The 15,882-nt window shown below is 50.7% G+C and overlaps 1 protein-coding gene across 6 annotated transcripts in view; it reads right to left on the bottom strand.

Annotated features, from left to right (window-relative positions):
• DAO (D-amino acid oxidase) overlaps positions 1-15,882 on the bottom strand; it is a 127,963-nt gene that overhangs the window by 26,908 nt on the left and 85,173 nt on the right. For all 6 annotated transcript variants that reach the window (XM_073672446.1, XM_073672451.1, XM_073672428.1 and 3 more), the window contains 2 exons: positions 1,702-1,756; positions 1,505-1,609 (listed from right to left, as the gene is read on the bottom strand). In XM_073672446.1, the coding sequence (XP_073528547.1) occupies positions 1,505-1,609; positions 1,702-1,756 (160 nt within the window). The remainder of the gene's footprint in view (positions 1-1,504; positions 1,610-1,701; positions 1,757-15,882) is intronic.

Here is a 15,882-nt window from a genome sequence, read left to right as displayed (position 1 = left end):
GCACACTGCAATAAATGAATACGTGGATTCCATGTGAGACACAAGTTTTAAGTACCATGTATATTAAAGATAAACCTTGACGTGGTCGGATGGCATTTGCACTTTTCGATCAAAAAATGTTCACTAAGTACCTTACCTTTATAACCAGTGTAGCAGTAGTGGAATTTACGTATTAATTTACTGCATTGAGCTGACGCATAGTGAGTAAATATAGGTATGTGTATTGGCCACAGTGTATTTGTGCACCTTTACATTAATTCAATACTAAATGTGTGCAGACCCTATTTTGGTTGATTTTTTTGTAGTACTTAGTTTACAGTCTTGATCAAAATTGTATAAGCCCATCCACTAGTGACAAGGTGGCCTTATTTAGATGGCACCCTGATTCTAGAATAGGCATATTGAATGAGACTAGTTCAGGGGGCTCACCATGTCATGCATAGGCACCTTTGGCTGGCCTATTAGGCATTGCTATGAACGGTAATACAAAATATAAAAATAATCATTAAGAATATATTCACTGTGAAAATTGTTATCAAAAATGCAGCAAATTTGCAGCAGATTTCACCCTTGTATTACAAATGCTAAATGTCAACATCCATAACATAAATTGACATGCTGTGGATTTCAAATCCATAGTGCTGATAAATTTATGTTGCAGATTTTTTCTGCAGGTGTGCAGATCTCATTTCAATTCCACCTGGAAAAGTCCATCTGAAAAATCTGTTACATATAAATCCAATGTGATCTTACTCTAAAGGTAAAAAAAAAACTTTTTCCCTATTTGTTACATAACAATTAATAAAAGTGTTCCCCAAATGATTGGATATTTGTAAAAGAAAAACAAACAAAGATAGTCTCCCCCGTTCCAAAGGTGGCTCCCCACTGCAGCGGTCTGTGTTTTGGTTGCAGCGATGACTTCACAATTACAGTGCACATCACCACTTCCGCCAATGACTGAGCTCAGAGGCTCTGCAAATGTACACGGCACAAGCTACTGGATGAGATCAGTGATTAGCTGCAGCGGTGATGTGTGTAGCGGTGGTGACATCACCGCTGTAGCCAAAACACAGCAACCAGAGAAAAGTTGCAGATCACAGAGATGCTGAGTACCTGATGTTTTTTTTTTCCAAGTATCCAATCATTTGGGGCTATTTTCTGAAAGTGGAAAACCACTTTAAATAATCCGCACAGTGAACTAAATTAAAAACAACCTAAAACAAATTCTGAAATTGCTGTTTTTCTTCCATTTTACCCCCAAAAATAATTGTTGTAAAAAGTTTTTACCATATGATGTATTATACGATACATTAACAGATGCTATTACAAATTAAAACTAGTTCAGAGAAAAAAAAAGCGATCATGCAGCTATGTTGATGGAGAAATAAAAAAGTTACAGCTCTAGCAAGGCAAAGTTGAAAAAATGAAGACAAAAAATAATGAAGAAGTGAAAGAAAACGTGAAAAGGGACAACTACCATTAGATCACATTGTATCACACTTGCCTTCATGATTTGTCCTCTTCCTGGTTTTAATTCTGGATCAGGCTGCAGCTGCCCGGAACGTATGCCTGTGCAGTTAATGATGACATCTGCCCCTAGTGCAGCCAGCTGGAGATTAGACACAAGAACCATCGATAACCTCATCTTGTTGCTAAAAGCGTATTTTACAATGGCTCATACAATGCTAATAGTAAAGTTACCTCATCAAAGCTTTTTACAGTCTTGTGGATAAGCTTGACTCCTCGTTCTTCTAATCTACAAAATAATTCCAGACAGAATGAGACATGGGCACATTGCTAATTCTGCATCTCTTCAGCACACAAACTATTTAAAGGGAACCTGTCAGGAGGACTTTACTAATCAAGCTAGTAGCATGGCTATATAGGTCATAGAAAAACAATACAAATTATAGATGTTGTCTTTTAGTAATCAAATATACCGATCACGGGTGTGTCAGAGGTGACAGCCACCCTGCAGTTGCTTGCAGGAGATCTCCACATTTGGCAATACAGACATCTTCTTAGAAGCTGTCTCTAGGACCCAGCGGCTACCTCCCTCTGGCTAGTTAACTCCCTGGCCTGGATGTATAAATACCTGGTGTGTTCTAGAGGGAGGTGCCGGCGATATTCATTATTCCTTGTGAAGGCTTAGCAAGAGCAGTACTTTTCCTCTCTGGAGCTTGAGGACGTGTTTGTGCATTTGTCAGGAGTCATCTAAAGCTAAGCAATTGTTTGTCCTTCCTTGTTGTCTATCGTGTTTAGTGGAGATCAACTAGTGCTCATCTCCTCCCTTCCCTAGCTTGAGCCAAAAGCCAGGGAAAGACAGGGCGAGGTATGTGTGCGGAGATTGGTTAGGAGCCAATACAGGGATGTTGGGGGAAATTATCATATCAATAAAGAAATAAGCAGGGATAGGGAAAAAATAGGCCACGGCCAAGAAGAGAATGCATGGATGAAGTGTATATGAAGGATGGTGTATATGAAGGAGACCTGTCATTCAAGAGGAGTAGTGAAAAGAAAAAGAGAAAAGGTGCTCCAAGAGTATTATCCCCAATATGGCACACAGCGCGCAAGGGATTGTCTATGCTCATCTGCCTTGGCTGTAACCCGGTGTAACAGGCCAGATTAACCCCCCCCGCCCAGAATATACCCGGGGTTAAAGTGGCCTAGGCCAGATTATACCCTGAGTATATTCTGGCCTAGGCCAAACTATACCCCGGGGTATAAATTGGCCTAGGCCAGATTATACCCCTCCATGTCAGAATATACCCCAGCTGCTGTAGATCAGATTTTTCACGTTTTTGAGAACCATTGAGTGATATACTTAATAAGGGGGCTCCAGGCAGCGCACAGGGGCCACAGACAGCGCACAGGGGGGGCAGAGACAGTGTGAAAGGGGGGGAGAGACAGCGTGCAAGGGGGGAAGAGTCAGCGCGCAGGGCCCCTGTGAGCTTTCTCTGCCCCCCTGTGCGCTGTCTCTGCCCCCCTGTGCGCTATCTAGGACCCCCGGTGCTCTATCTGGACCCCCTGTGCGCTGTCTGGAACCCCTGTGCAACGTCTGGGGCCCCGTTCTTGAGTATATCACTCAATGGTTCTCATAAGCGTGAAAAATCTGATCTACAGCAGGGGTATATTCAGGTCCGGAGGAGTATAATCTGGCCTAGGCCAATTTATACCCCAGGGTATAGTTTGGCCTAGGCTATAATATACCCATGGTCTATACTCCTCTAGAGCAGAATATTAGTGTGTTTTTGCTGCTGTAGTGCTACAGTATATATAGATGCACATACACAAACCATATACCATTTCATGCGGCTTTTGTCAGATTTTGATGCGGTCTGCAGCAGATTTCCCTTTTCCACCTGACAGGGAGAAATCTGCTGTGATTCTGCACAAAAAATCCACATCATTGGGATGCGGATTTTGATGCAGATTGGCTGCTGATTTTTTCCCTGTGGAAAATCAGCAGCAAATCTAGTGCATGGGAACGGGTGGACTAGACTTACAGCATGTGCTGAAGGCATTACATTGAACTGACATTAGATGGTGCAGTTCCATCAGTGCATGTTATGTGTTGTAACTTGTTATGTATGTTTCTCCCTGCTCTCTATGATATGCACTTTAAGTTCTCCAGTGTGAGTGTAGCATCGGCATCTCTGCCCCCTGCCAGACAGAGACGCCGTCCCACTCACCTCCTCGCTCCCCGCTCTGCGTTCTCCAGTGCTCCTCTTCCTGCTGCCGGCGAACGCAGCTCCCAGGGCACTGTGCTTAGGGCGCGCGTGCGCTCCCTCCCTCTTAAAGGGGCCGCGCGTGTCGTCCTAAGGAGGCCCCGGCCAATAGCCGAGGGCCCTCCCATATAAGGCACCTCCTCCAAAATGGAGGTGCCCGAGCAAAAGTTGTTGCACAGTGTTTCTTACCTCTACTTCAGCCCTCAGGTCCCGCTGCTAGCCCGACTACCAGTCCAGCCCGCCAGCCTGTTACCTGCCTGTTACCTGCCGTGCCTGCCAGCCCGCTCACCTGGGAGCACTTGCCTGTTACCTGCCGTGCCTGCCAGCCCGCTCACCTGGGAGCACTTGCCTGTTACCTGCCTGTTATCTCCCTGTTACCTGCCGTGCCTGCCGGCCCGCTCACCTGGGAGCATTTGCCTGTTACCTGCCTGTTACCCACTTGTTACCTGCCGTGCCTACCCGGAGGCTCCTGCCGTCACTTGCCGTGACCACCTTCCAGCCTGCCTAGAGACTCCTGCCGTCACTTGCCATGTCTACCTGATAGCCAACCTGGAGGCTTCTGCTCGCCAGTCTGCCTGCTGTGCCCATCTGCAATTCCGGTCAGTGCCTGCCATCTGCATCGTGCGAGGCACCTGCTCTCTTACAAGGTCGTCCCCAGAGTAGCACCTGGTCCCTCTGCTCGGTCCCTTCCTGGTCACGGAGTCGTTAGCCGCCGTACGACCAGGGTCGGTCCGGGTTGATACTTAGTTACGCCCCTCTGGGTCCCTCCTTGCACCGCAGCACAGAGGTTCCACCACCCGGATCACAGTTTGCTCGGACCATGGAACCCGGTAGCCCCCAGACCCCTGCAATCTCCAACCTGCACCAGGAGGTCTTACATCAGAGGGCTCAACAAGAGTCGGTCCTGTCCTTCCTGCGGTCTTTTAACTCTAGCCTAGGCGCATTGTCCGACCCGTCTGTGTCCGTCTCTGGTCAAGTAGCGCCTGCTTCCGCAGCACCACAACCCAGTCCTATTATGGCGTCCAGCTATGGACCCCGGCTCTCGGCACCTCCACGTTTTGCTGGCAACCCGGCTTTAGCTCGAGGTTTCATCAACCAGTGCACCCTGCACTTTGAACTCTTGGCACATCAGTTCATCTCCGACCGGGCCAAGGTGGCATTCATCATGTCCCATCTCACTGGGGAGGCACTGGCATGGCTAAATCCCCTGTGGGAGAGAGGGGATCCCCTGGTGTCCGATCTATCGTCTTTCCTCACTGCTTTCCGGAAAGTCTTCGAGGAACCAGGACGAAAATCCTCTACTGCCTCCTCTTTGCTCCGTCTCCGCCAAGGGAGTCTCACCGTGGGCCAGTATGCCATACAGTTCTGTACCCTCGCTTCTGAGCTTGCCTGGGACAACGAGGCCCGGGTGTCCATCTTCTGGGAGGGTCTTTCCGGTCGGATTAAGGATGAGTTGGCTGGCCGGGACATTTCTACCACCCTGGATGACCTGGTGTCGCTAGGTACCCGGATCGACATCCGTTTCTTGGAATGTGCTAAAGAGACTACACGGGAGAGAAGATTTCCTCGCCTTGCTCCGATTTTCCAGAGACCTGTCTCTCAATTAACTACTCCCCGGGCACGCTCGCCCGAACCTATGCAAGTCGACCAGACCAAGACGGTCAAATCTCGCCAAGAGTCACGCCGAGCCGAGGGGAGCTGTTTCTATTGTGGCAGTAAGGAGCACTTCATCCGTTCCTGCCCGGTGAAGCCGGGAAACGCCAGTACCTAGGACCGCTTGGAGAGGTCGTCCTAGGCAAAAGTAAACCCTCTCCTTCCCTGACTTTGTCTGTCTCCATCTCCTGGGGAGAGAACCGTCACTTTGAAATTGCTCACCTGGATTCTGGAGCTGCTGGAAACCTCATTTCCCAGTCTCTGGTAGAGAGATATCGGATTCCCACCAAACCTCTGGCTGAACCGTTGGCAGTCGCCTCCGTGGATGGAAGACTCCTTCTGGTAACCATCCTGCTCGTCACAGAACATATAACCCTGCAGGTGGGAATGCTGCACTCTGAGAGCAACTCCTTCCATGTGCTGCCCGGTCTCTCTCACCCCCTATTGCTAGGTCTACCCTGGCTTCAGAGACATGAACCCGTGCTGAACTGGCAATCCGGTGAAGTACTCCGTTGGGGGGCAGGATTGCCATAAGACCTGCCTGGTTCCAGTTCGCCCGGATCGTCCTCCACCTACCCCGGCTAATTTACCCAGTCTACCGGCACCTTACTGGTCCTATGCAGATGTCTTCGGTAAAAAGGAAGCAAAGACACTGCCACCTCATAGGCCATATGATTGCCCGATTGACCTGGTACCCGGTGCCACTCCACCCCGTGGGCGCATTTACCCATTGTCGTCGGCCGAGACCCGGGCCATGTCGGAGTACATCGAGGAGAATCTGGCCAGGGGATTCATCCGGAAATCTACCTCTCCGGCTGGAGCCGGATTCTTCTTCGTCAAGAAGAAAGATGGTTCATTACGCCCCTGTATTGATTATAGAGGACTCAACCAAATCACGGTCAAAAACAAATACCCCCTGCCGCTCATCTCCGAGTTGTTTGACCGTCTTAGGGGAGCTAGGATCTTTACCAAGCTAGATCTCCATGGGGCGTATAACCTGGTCCAGATCCGTCAAGGAGACGAGTGGAAGATGGCATTCAATACCCGTGACGGTCACTATGAATACCGTGTAATGCCTTTCGGCCTCTGCAATGCTCCCGCCGTCTTCCAAGAATTAGTCAACGACATCTTCCGTGACCTTCTATATTCTTGTGCGGGGGTGTACCTGGACGACATCTTGGTCTTCTCTCCGGATCTTCCCACACACTGGAGGGATGTTCGTCAGGTCCTGCTTAGGCTCAGGCAGAATCACCTCTATGCAAAATTTGAGAAGTGCCTCTTCAAGCAGACCTCTCTTCCATTCCTGGGCTATGTTATCTCCCAGACAGGTCCACGAATGGATCCCGAGAAGCTTTCTGCTGTCCTAAAGTGGCCCCGTCCGGAGGGGTTGAAGGCGATTCAGCGATTCTTGGGCTTCGCCAACTACTATTGTCTCTTCATCCCGCACTTCTCTTCCCAGACTGCTCCCATTTCTGCGCTCACCCGTAAGGGAGAAAATCCCAAGGAATGGCCGCCCAAAGCTGAGGAGGCCTTCCTTTCCTTAAAGCAAGCCTTCTCCTCTGCCCCTGTGCTGCACCGTCCGGACTGCAACAAACAGTTCTTCCAGGAGGTTGATGCTTCCTCCTCCGGAGTCGGAGCGGTGCTCATCCAAAAATCTTCTTCTGGGAGAATGGTAATCTGCGGCTTCTTCTCCAAACTCTTCTCCTCGTCTGAACGCAACTACTCCATAGGAGACGAGAACTGTTAGCCGTTAAATTGGCGCTGGAGGAGTGGCGTTACCAGCTTAAAGGGGGCTCTATACCCGGTGATCATCTATACGGATCACAAAAACCTGGCATATCTCCAGAATGCCCAAAGACTCAATTTGCATCAGGCCCGGTGGTCTTTGTTCTTTGCCCGCTTCGACTTTATCCTACATTTCCGCCCGGCGGACAAGAATGTCAAAGCCGATGCCTTGTCCCGATCCTTCCTGTCCTCCGATCAAGAGGAGGAGCCTATGCACATCATCGACCCCTCCAAAGTGATGAACGTGGCCCCCTTGGATCTGACTCATCTTCCACCCGGTAAGACGTTTGTAGGGGTAACAGATCGTGAGAAGGTTCTTCACTGGGGTCATTCATCTAAACTAGCCGGCCATGCTGGCCAAAAGAAGACCTTCCTGCTCATTGTCCGGCATTACTGGTGGCCTACCCTGTGCAAGGTTGTGGTAGACTTCGTCTCGGCCTGTTCGTCCTGTGGCCGCAACAAAGTTCCCAGACATCTTCCAGCCTGTCGCCTCCTGCCTCTTCCCGTGCCTGCTGCCCCGTGGCAGCACATTGCCATGGACTTTATCACTGATCTTCCTGTTTCTGCCAGTTGTACTGTCATTTGGGTGGTCGCCGACCGCTTTTCTAAGATGGCCCACTTCATCCCTCTGCCTGGTCTCCCGTCTGCATCGGAGTTAGCCAAGGATTTCTTCCATCATATCTTCCGTCTCCATGGCCTACCCCTCCACATTGTTTCGGATAGGGGGGTCCAGTTCACCTCACGTTTCTGGAAAGCTACCTGTAAGCTACTGGATGTCACCCTGGATTTCTCCTCCGCTTACCATCCACAGTCCAATGGCCAAGTGGAGCGTATCAACCAAATCCTTACCAGCTACCTCCGGCACTTTGTTAATGCTCAACATACCGATTGGATGGAGCTCCTACCATGGGCCGAGTTCTCCTACAACAACCATGAGAGCAAATCTACTTCTAAATCCCCGTTCTTCGTGGTCTACGGTCAACTTCCCCGGATTCCGTTTCCCATCTCCGCCTCGGTGGACAACCCTGCTGCGGAGGCTCTTGTCAGCGAATTCTCCACCATTTGGGAAAATACTAGGTCCGCACTTCTTCAGTCCTCCGAGCGGGATGAAGAGACATGCTGACAAGAGACGTCTGGATCCGCCTCAATTCCGCCCGGGAGATAAAGTCTGGCTCTCTTCCAAACATGTCCGACTCAAAATACCCTCCTATAAGTTGGGTCCTCGGTTCATCGGTCCATTTGAAGTTCTCAAACAAATCAACCCAGTGGCCTACAAGCTAAAACTCCCGGCCACCTTAAGGATTCCCAACTCCTTCCAAGTATCTCTCCTCAAACCAGTTGTGTTTAACTCTTTTTCCAACTATCCAGGTACTCCCCCTGCTCCGGTTGCCGCTGAGGACGTTTTTGAGGTAGAGAACATTCTGGCCAGTAAGAGGGTAAGAGGAAAGACCCTTTTTCTAGTGGATTGGAAGGGGTTTGGCCCAGAGGAGGGAACTTGGGAACCCAGGGAGAACATTCTTGCCCCGCTTCTCCTTGAAAAATTCCTTTCTGGCCTAAAAAAGAGGGGGCGTAAAAGGGGGGGTACTGTAGCATCGGCGTCTCTGCCTGGCTCACCTCCTCGCTCCCCGCTCTGCGTTCTCCAGCGCTCCTCTTCCTGCCGCCGGCGCGCGCAGCTCCCAGGGCACTGTGCTTAGGGCGCGCGCGCTCCCTCCCTCTTAAAGGGGCCGCGCGAGCCGTCCTAAGGAGTCCCCGGCCAATAGCCGAGGGCCCTCCCATATATAAGGCACCTCCTCCAAAATGGAGGTGCCCGAGCAAAAGTTGTTGCACAGTGTTTCTGACCTTTGCTTCAGCCCTCAGGTCCCGCTGCTAGCCCGACCACCAGTCCAGCCCGCCAGCCTGTTACCTGCCTGCTACCTGCCTGTTACCTGCCGTGCCTGCCAGCCCGCTCACCTGGGAGCACTTGCCTGTTACCTGCCTGTTACCTGCCGTGCCAGCCAGCCCGCTCACCTGGGAGCACTTGCCTGTTACCTGCCTGTTATCTGCCTGTTACCTGCCGTGCCTGCCGGCCCGCTCACCTGGGAGCACTTGCCTGTTACCTGCCTGTTATCTGCCTGTTACCTGCCGTGCCTGCCGGCCCGCTCACCTGGGAGCACCTGCCTGTTACCTGCCTGTTACCCACTTGTTACCTGCCGTGCCTACCCGGAGGCTCCTGCCGTCACTTGCCGTGACCACCTTCCAGCCTACCTAGAGACTCCTGCCGTCACTTTCCGTGTCTACCTGATAGCCTACCTGGAGGATTCTGCTCGCCAGTCTGCCTGCTGTGCCCATCTGCAATTCCGGTCAGTCCCTGTCATCTGTACTGTGGGAGTCACCTGCTCTCTTACAAGGTCGTCCCCAGAGTAGCACCTGGTCCCTCTGCTCGATGCCTCTCTGGTCACGGAGTCGTTAGCCGCCGTACGACCAGGGTCGGTCCGGGTTGATACTTAGTTACGCCCCTCTGGCTCCCTCCTTGCACTGCAGCACAGAGGTTCCACCACCCGGATCCGTAACAGTGAGTTCCTATTCTATCCTGATAAGGTATATAAAGTGAATTTGGAACACCTCCAACAAAAAAATAAGTTTTCCAATTTTGACAACAATGGAAGACCAACTGTATGATCAGCTTTTGAGATTCTACACTGCAACAGAACAAAAGTACCCCCAGTGGATCTACGATCTACCTCCAGAGAAGTCATCTAAGCCAGAGGTCCCCAACCGCCGGTCCGCGGACCAGGACCGGGCCGTTGGGGTTTTTCAGCCGGTCCGCGGGGAGAGGGGGCCCCTCCAGCCTCCAGCAGGGCCGCCATCAGGGCATGACTGCCCTGACTCCAGTATGGGGCCCGGCCGGTAGGAGCCCCCTCGGAGCCCCCCTCTTGTGCGTCTCTCTCCTCATGGGGCCCCCGGCCGCATGCTAAGCGCCGGGTCCGGGACATCTTAGCGCTGCGCTGCTGCGGCAGCACCTTCATGATTCCCCTGACTTCCGGTCATGTGACGGCGCCGTCACATGGCCGGAAGTCAGGAGAACCTGGTGTCAGCGATTTGGACGAGCGCCAGGATTCTGCAGGGATCGCATGGGGGTAAGTATAACAAGTTTTATTTTTTTTAAATACAATTAACTAGGAGTGGGGGGAATGGGAGATGCACATGGGGAGAGGGGAGAGATGAGAGATGCACATGGGGGAGGGGAGAGATGAGAGATCCACATGGGGGGGAGGGGAGAGATGAGAGATGCACATGGGGGAGGAGAGAGATGAGAGATCCACATGGGGGGAGGGGAGAGATGAGAGATGCACATGGGGGGAGGGGAGAGATGAGAGATGCACATGGGGGGAGGGGAGAGATGAGAGATGCACATGGGAGGGAGGGGAGAGATGAGAGATGCACGGGGGGGTGAGAGATGCACGGGGGGGTGAGAGATGCACGGGGGGGATGAGAGATGCACGGGGGGTGGATGAGAGATGCACGGGGGGGTGAGAGATGCACGGGGGGGATGAGAGATGCACGGGGGGTGGATGAGAGATGCACGGGGGGGTGAGAGATGCACGGGGGGTGAGAGATGCACGGGGGGGTGAGAGATGCACGGGGGGGATGAGAGATGCACGGAGGGGATGAGAGATGCACGGGGGGTGGATGAGAGATGCACGGAGGGGGATGAGAGATGCACGGAGGGGGATGAGAGATGCACGGGGGTGAGCTGCACATGGGGGGGTGAGAGATGCACATGGGGGGGTTATGTTTACATAACTTTGTTGCCTTATGAAGGGCGGGGGGGGCCCCCAAAAATTTCTTGCACAGGGGCCCACTACAGTCTGTGTCCGCCCCTGGGATGAAGTAAATGCAGCTGAACAGCAGCTGTCAGGACAGCTGCCCTGTCCTGCTGCAGGGCGTGATGGGGCCTCAGTGATGCGGCTCCTGGCACAGCACATTATGTGGGGCTCCTGGCATAGCTCCTGGCGGGGACCTGGTCTACACTATATGATAAGTATGCACTAAACTCCAAATCCCTCCATTACCCCGCCCCCATATGACCAAAGCCCCGCCCACCCCACCCCCTCCTTGCTGGGCCATGGAAAAATGATCTTGCTTCAAGCCGGTCCCTGGTGCAAAAAAGGTTGGGGACCACTGATCTAAGCTGTAGCGTCGGTGTCCCTGCCTCCTGCTAGGCAGGGACGCTGTTCCCCTCACCTCTCCGCTCCGTGCCCGGCGTCTTCCTCCCGCTCTGCTGGCAGCGCGCGCTGCTTCCCGGCCACTGTGCTTAGGGCGCGCGCGCTCCCCCTCTCTTAAAGGGGCCGCACGCGCCGTCCTAAGGAGTCCCCGGCCAATGGCCGGAGGACTTCACCATATATAAGGCACCTCCTCCAAAATGGAGGTGCCCGAGCAATGTTGTTGCATAGCTTATCACTCTGCTTCAGCCCTCAGGTCCCGTTACCAGATACCTGCCAGTTACCTGCCAGTTACCTGCCAGATTCCTGCTTGATACCTGCCTGATACTTGTCTATCTGCTTACATTCCTGCGGTCCGACAGTCAGCCTACCAGCCCTGCCAATCTGTCTATGGATCTGATTGCCTGCTCACCTGGGAGCGCTCATCTGCTACCTGCCTGCTAACCTACCTGGAGGCTCTGCCGTCACGTGCTGTGACCACCTGCCTGTCCAGTGACTCTTACCCACTCACCTGGGAGCGTCCGCCAGCTACCTGCCTGCTAGCCTACCTGGAGGCTCTGCCGTCACCTGCTGTGACCACCTGCCTGTCAAGAGACTGTCCCCGTCACTTGCCGTGACCTCCTGCCCTTCTACCCAGAGACTGTCCCCGTCACTTGCCATGACCTCCTGCCCTTCTACCCAGAGACTGTCCCCGTTACTTGCCGTGACTACCTGCCCGCCTACCCTGGGAGCCACCCGCTTCCTTACAAGGACTGCCCCTTTGTATCGTAGCTCAGAGGTTCCACCTCCCAGACCCGTTACATAAGCCATATCGAGCAGAGAAAGGGATTATTTACTATGGAAAAAAGGAGGTTCTCACTAAAAGCCGACTGCCAAATATCCTGAAGGCCTGTCACGACAACCCAACTTCTGGTGGCCATTTTGGCAGAGATAAAACATTTGCCAAAATTTCTGACCGTTATTACTGGAAGGGAATGAAGAACAATGTTCACCAACATGTCAAAGCCTGTCAAAAATGTTTTGTCACAAGTCCAAAAATCAGCAAAGAAGCTCCACCACTCAACAGTATACCAGTGCCTGGAAAAGTATGGAGCTTAGTTGGGATTGATATGATCGGTCCTCTTCAGGAAACATCAAACGGCAACAAATATATAGTTGCTGTCACTGATCATTACTCCAAGTGGACTGAAGCAACAGCTGTTCCAGACAAGAGTGCCATGTCAGTAGCAAAATTTTTGTACACCATTATTTGCCGCTTAGGCTGCATGGACACTTTGATTAGCGACCAGGGAAGAGAGTTTGTGAACTCGATCATCGACAACCTGATGGATCATTTTCAAACAGATCACCGCATTTCATCTGCCTACCACCCACAAACAAATGGCCAGCGGGAACTTGACAATCGAACACTCAAAGAATCTCTTAGCAAGCTTGTCAATGACCAAGGAACCAACTGGGACCAGTTCATCCCTGGTGTTTTGTTTGCCTATCACACATCTGTGCATGCTTCAACCAAGTGCACTCCATTTGAGGTCATGTATGGACGAAAGGCTAAGCTTCCTATTGACCTCATCCATCAGCAAAAGACACTGTAGATGTCATGTCTCTTTCAGATGTTGCCAACCCTGATGTGCTAAATACACTCACAACCATTCATAACAGGATCCACTCAACTGTAAGTACCAACATCCATTCTGCTCAGGAACAGTGGGCCTTTGATCGCCGACACAACAGCAACAAAAAAATCACTGCTGGCACCATTTTTATATCAAGAATCAATGTCGTATTCATCGCATGGGTTCAAAGATGGAACCACGGTGGATTGGACCCTACTTAGTTGTGGAATCCTTAACCAAGGGAAGAGTAAAACTTAAGAACAATAAGACTGGCAAGATACTAAGCAACACCTGCCTTGCCAGCAACCTTAAGATTTACCAGGATGAAGAGACTTCTCCACCACCCCAGTCCCCTGATGACTGTCCCAGTGACTCTGCCACACAGAAACACAAGCAAAGCAAGACTTTCAACCCACTACCAAGTTCAGGAAGGAAGTATCTTACCACTACTCTTGACCTTACGTTTAGTAGGGTTGTGTACTTTGGATGCACAAGAGATCTTGGACAACCACGGCGTACATATAAAACCAAAGGTGATGGGAACTGCTACTTTCAGGTCATCAGCTATATCCTAACAGGAACAGAGGACAACTACTCCTTTCTCAGAGCTAAAGTCATCCACCACATGAAAACTGACTTGTCCAAAAAACTACAGGGCTACTTTAATCAAGATGTGAATGAATATGTGAACAGAACACCTCTGGCATCTCTCGTGATGGAGTCTGGGCAACTGATGCAGAAATCATGGCCACAGCACAAAAGTCGGTGACACCATGGATTGGTTGACCTATCCCGCAAGCTTCAATCTGCAGTCAACAACAGAACATGCACTTTATCTTGACAAGCATGATCATTTTAATGTTGTTATCAGTGTTTACTAATTATTTTAATGTTGTTATCAGTGTTTACCTTTGAACGTTTATATTGTAGTGTCCTGTCACCAGCTATGTGTACGATTATCGGCCGAAAGCCTCTCTGGAACCAATAATCGCCCCATGTAAAGGTACCTTTATAAGTTGAAGCTTCAGAATGTTATGACTTTTATTATATCCTGAACAGTCAAGTTTTTTATGAACTGCCAAGGTTTTCTGGTTGAAGTAATAAAGTCTGTGTTTAGAGTTTGAAACAGTAAAATGTTGAAAAAATATGTAATTTTTGAGTATATCACTCAATGGTGCTCATAAATGTGAAAAATCTGATCTTTAATATACTTTAATATACTTTAATCTTTAATATACTCAAGAACGGGGCCCCAGACATCGCACGGGGGCCCCAGGCATCACACGGGGGCCCCAGACATCACACAGGATTGAGTGATATACTCAAGAACGGGGCCCCAGATAGCACACAGAGGGTCCCAAACAGCACACAGGGGGTCCCAGACAGCGCACAGGGGCCCTGCACGCTGTCTCTTCCCCCCCTTGTGCGCTGTCCGCCCCCCCCCCCTTGCGCGCTGTCTCTGCCCCCCTGTGCACTGTCTGGGGCCCCGTGCGCTGTCTCTGTCCCCCTGTGTGCTGCCTGGGGCCCCGTTATTGAGTATATCACTCAATGGTTCTCAAAAGCCTGAAAAATCTGATCTACAGCAGCTGGGGTATATTCTGGCCCAGAGGGGTATAATCTGGCCTGAGCCAATTTATACCCCGGGGTATAGTTTGTCCTAGGCCAGAATATACCTGGGGTAGGCCACTTTAACCCCTGTTACACCGGCACACCTCCATACTTGTAATAATGATGGGCTGCTGCTCCATCCGATGACTCACACACTGATGGGAAGAAACATATTCAAACCAAACAAGAAAAAGAGTGACAATTCCTGGGCGCTGCCACAGAGTGAAAACAAGGGTGCATGTTCCCTGCATCTTTATTCATACACCGCAATTCGAAGTCGGGTGGAATTCATCAGGTAGAGTGTACCTAAACCTGATGAAGGAGTCAATCCGACTTCAAACACGCGTTGTATAAATAAAGATCCAGAGAACATACACCCTTGTGTGGCAATCTCATGTGGTGTATGGCAGGGGGTTGTGCTCCTGGCAGTGTACAATGTATCTCGCTTGTGGCCAGTTTTCTGTCAGGAGAAGAGTCCTCTCTTCTCAAATTACACATCCACATGAAACTCCACAATATAATGTTTTTCCAGTAAATGCCTCCAGGTAGAGGGTGATGATGGTGGTAGTAGTCTGTGCTCTGGAGCCCCAGTCATAAAGAAGCCTTAAGAACTTAAACAGAAGTCTCTTCACTGAAGATAATGGGGCAAATTCTTATTCACAAATGGTAGGGAGCTGAGGTACAGGATTACACTGACGGTTGAAGACTCCTGTGTACCTGCAGGCAGGCTGATCCTGGTAACCTCTGGTTTCATCAACTCTGAATATTCCTTCCTCAGCACTGTGCTCTGTTTTCTGCCCTGAGGTAATGCTTCCTCCTAGAGGTGCAATTGTAGTCTTCCTAATATGAAGACTATTAGTTCCCTTTATTGTGTTCGTCCTCTTTTTAAGCGCAGCAGTCAGGGAGAAGGTAGGTAACTCCTTCACCTACAAAATGGCTTCCTCTTCTCAAAATGTCTGGCCACCAACTGCCACTTAAACCCTTAACTACCTCACAGGATTTAGCTCCTCCCACTCCCATGTGACTGTTAGAGCTGCAGTCATTGGCTGACTGCTCAGAGGCGTTTGTTCCAGAAGCTTCTGCATATTAAACAGAGCTGGGTCACATGATCAAGCCTGTGAGAGGAAGATGAAACCTTTCTGTGCTGCCTGTCAGCAGGTCTCACAATGTGTTTAAAATGCACAGTTTACACAAAAAAACAGCTTTTATATGAAACACACTATATATCCGGTATCCCATAGAAATGGCCACTTTGTGGGATACCACACTTGAATCACTGTTCTTTTTCAT

This window comes from Phyllobates terribilis, unplaced genomic scaffold (assembly GCF_046119375.1).
Source record: "Phyllobates terribilis strain yellow unplaced genomic scaffold, ASM4611937v1 Scaffold_1__5_contigs__length_1240528914, whole genome shotgun sequence".
NCBI classification, from domain to species: domain Eukaryota; kingdom Metazoa; phylum Chordata; class Amphibia; order Anura; family Dendrobatidae; genus Phyllobates; species Phyllobates terribilis.
This window is presented reverse-complemented; position numbering and strand designations above follow the sequence as displayed.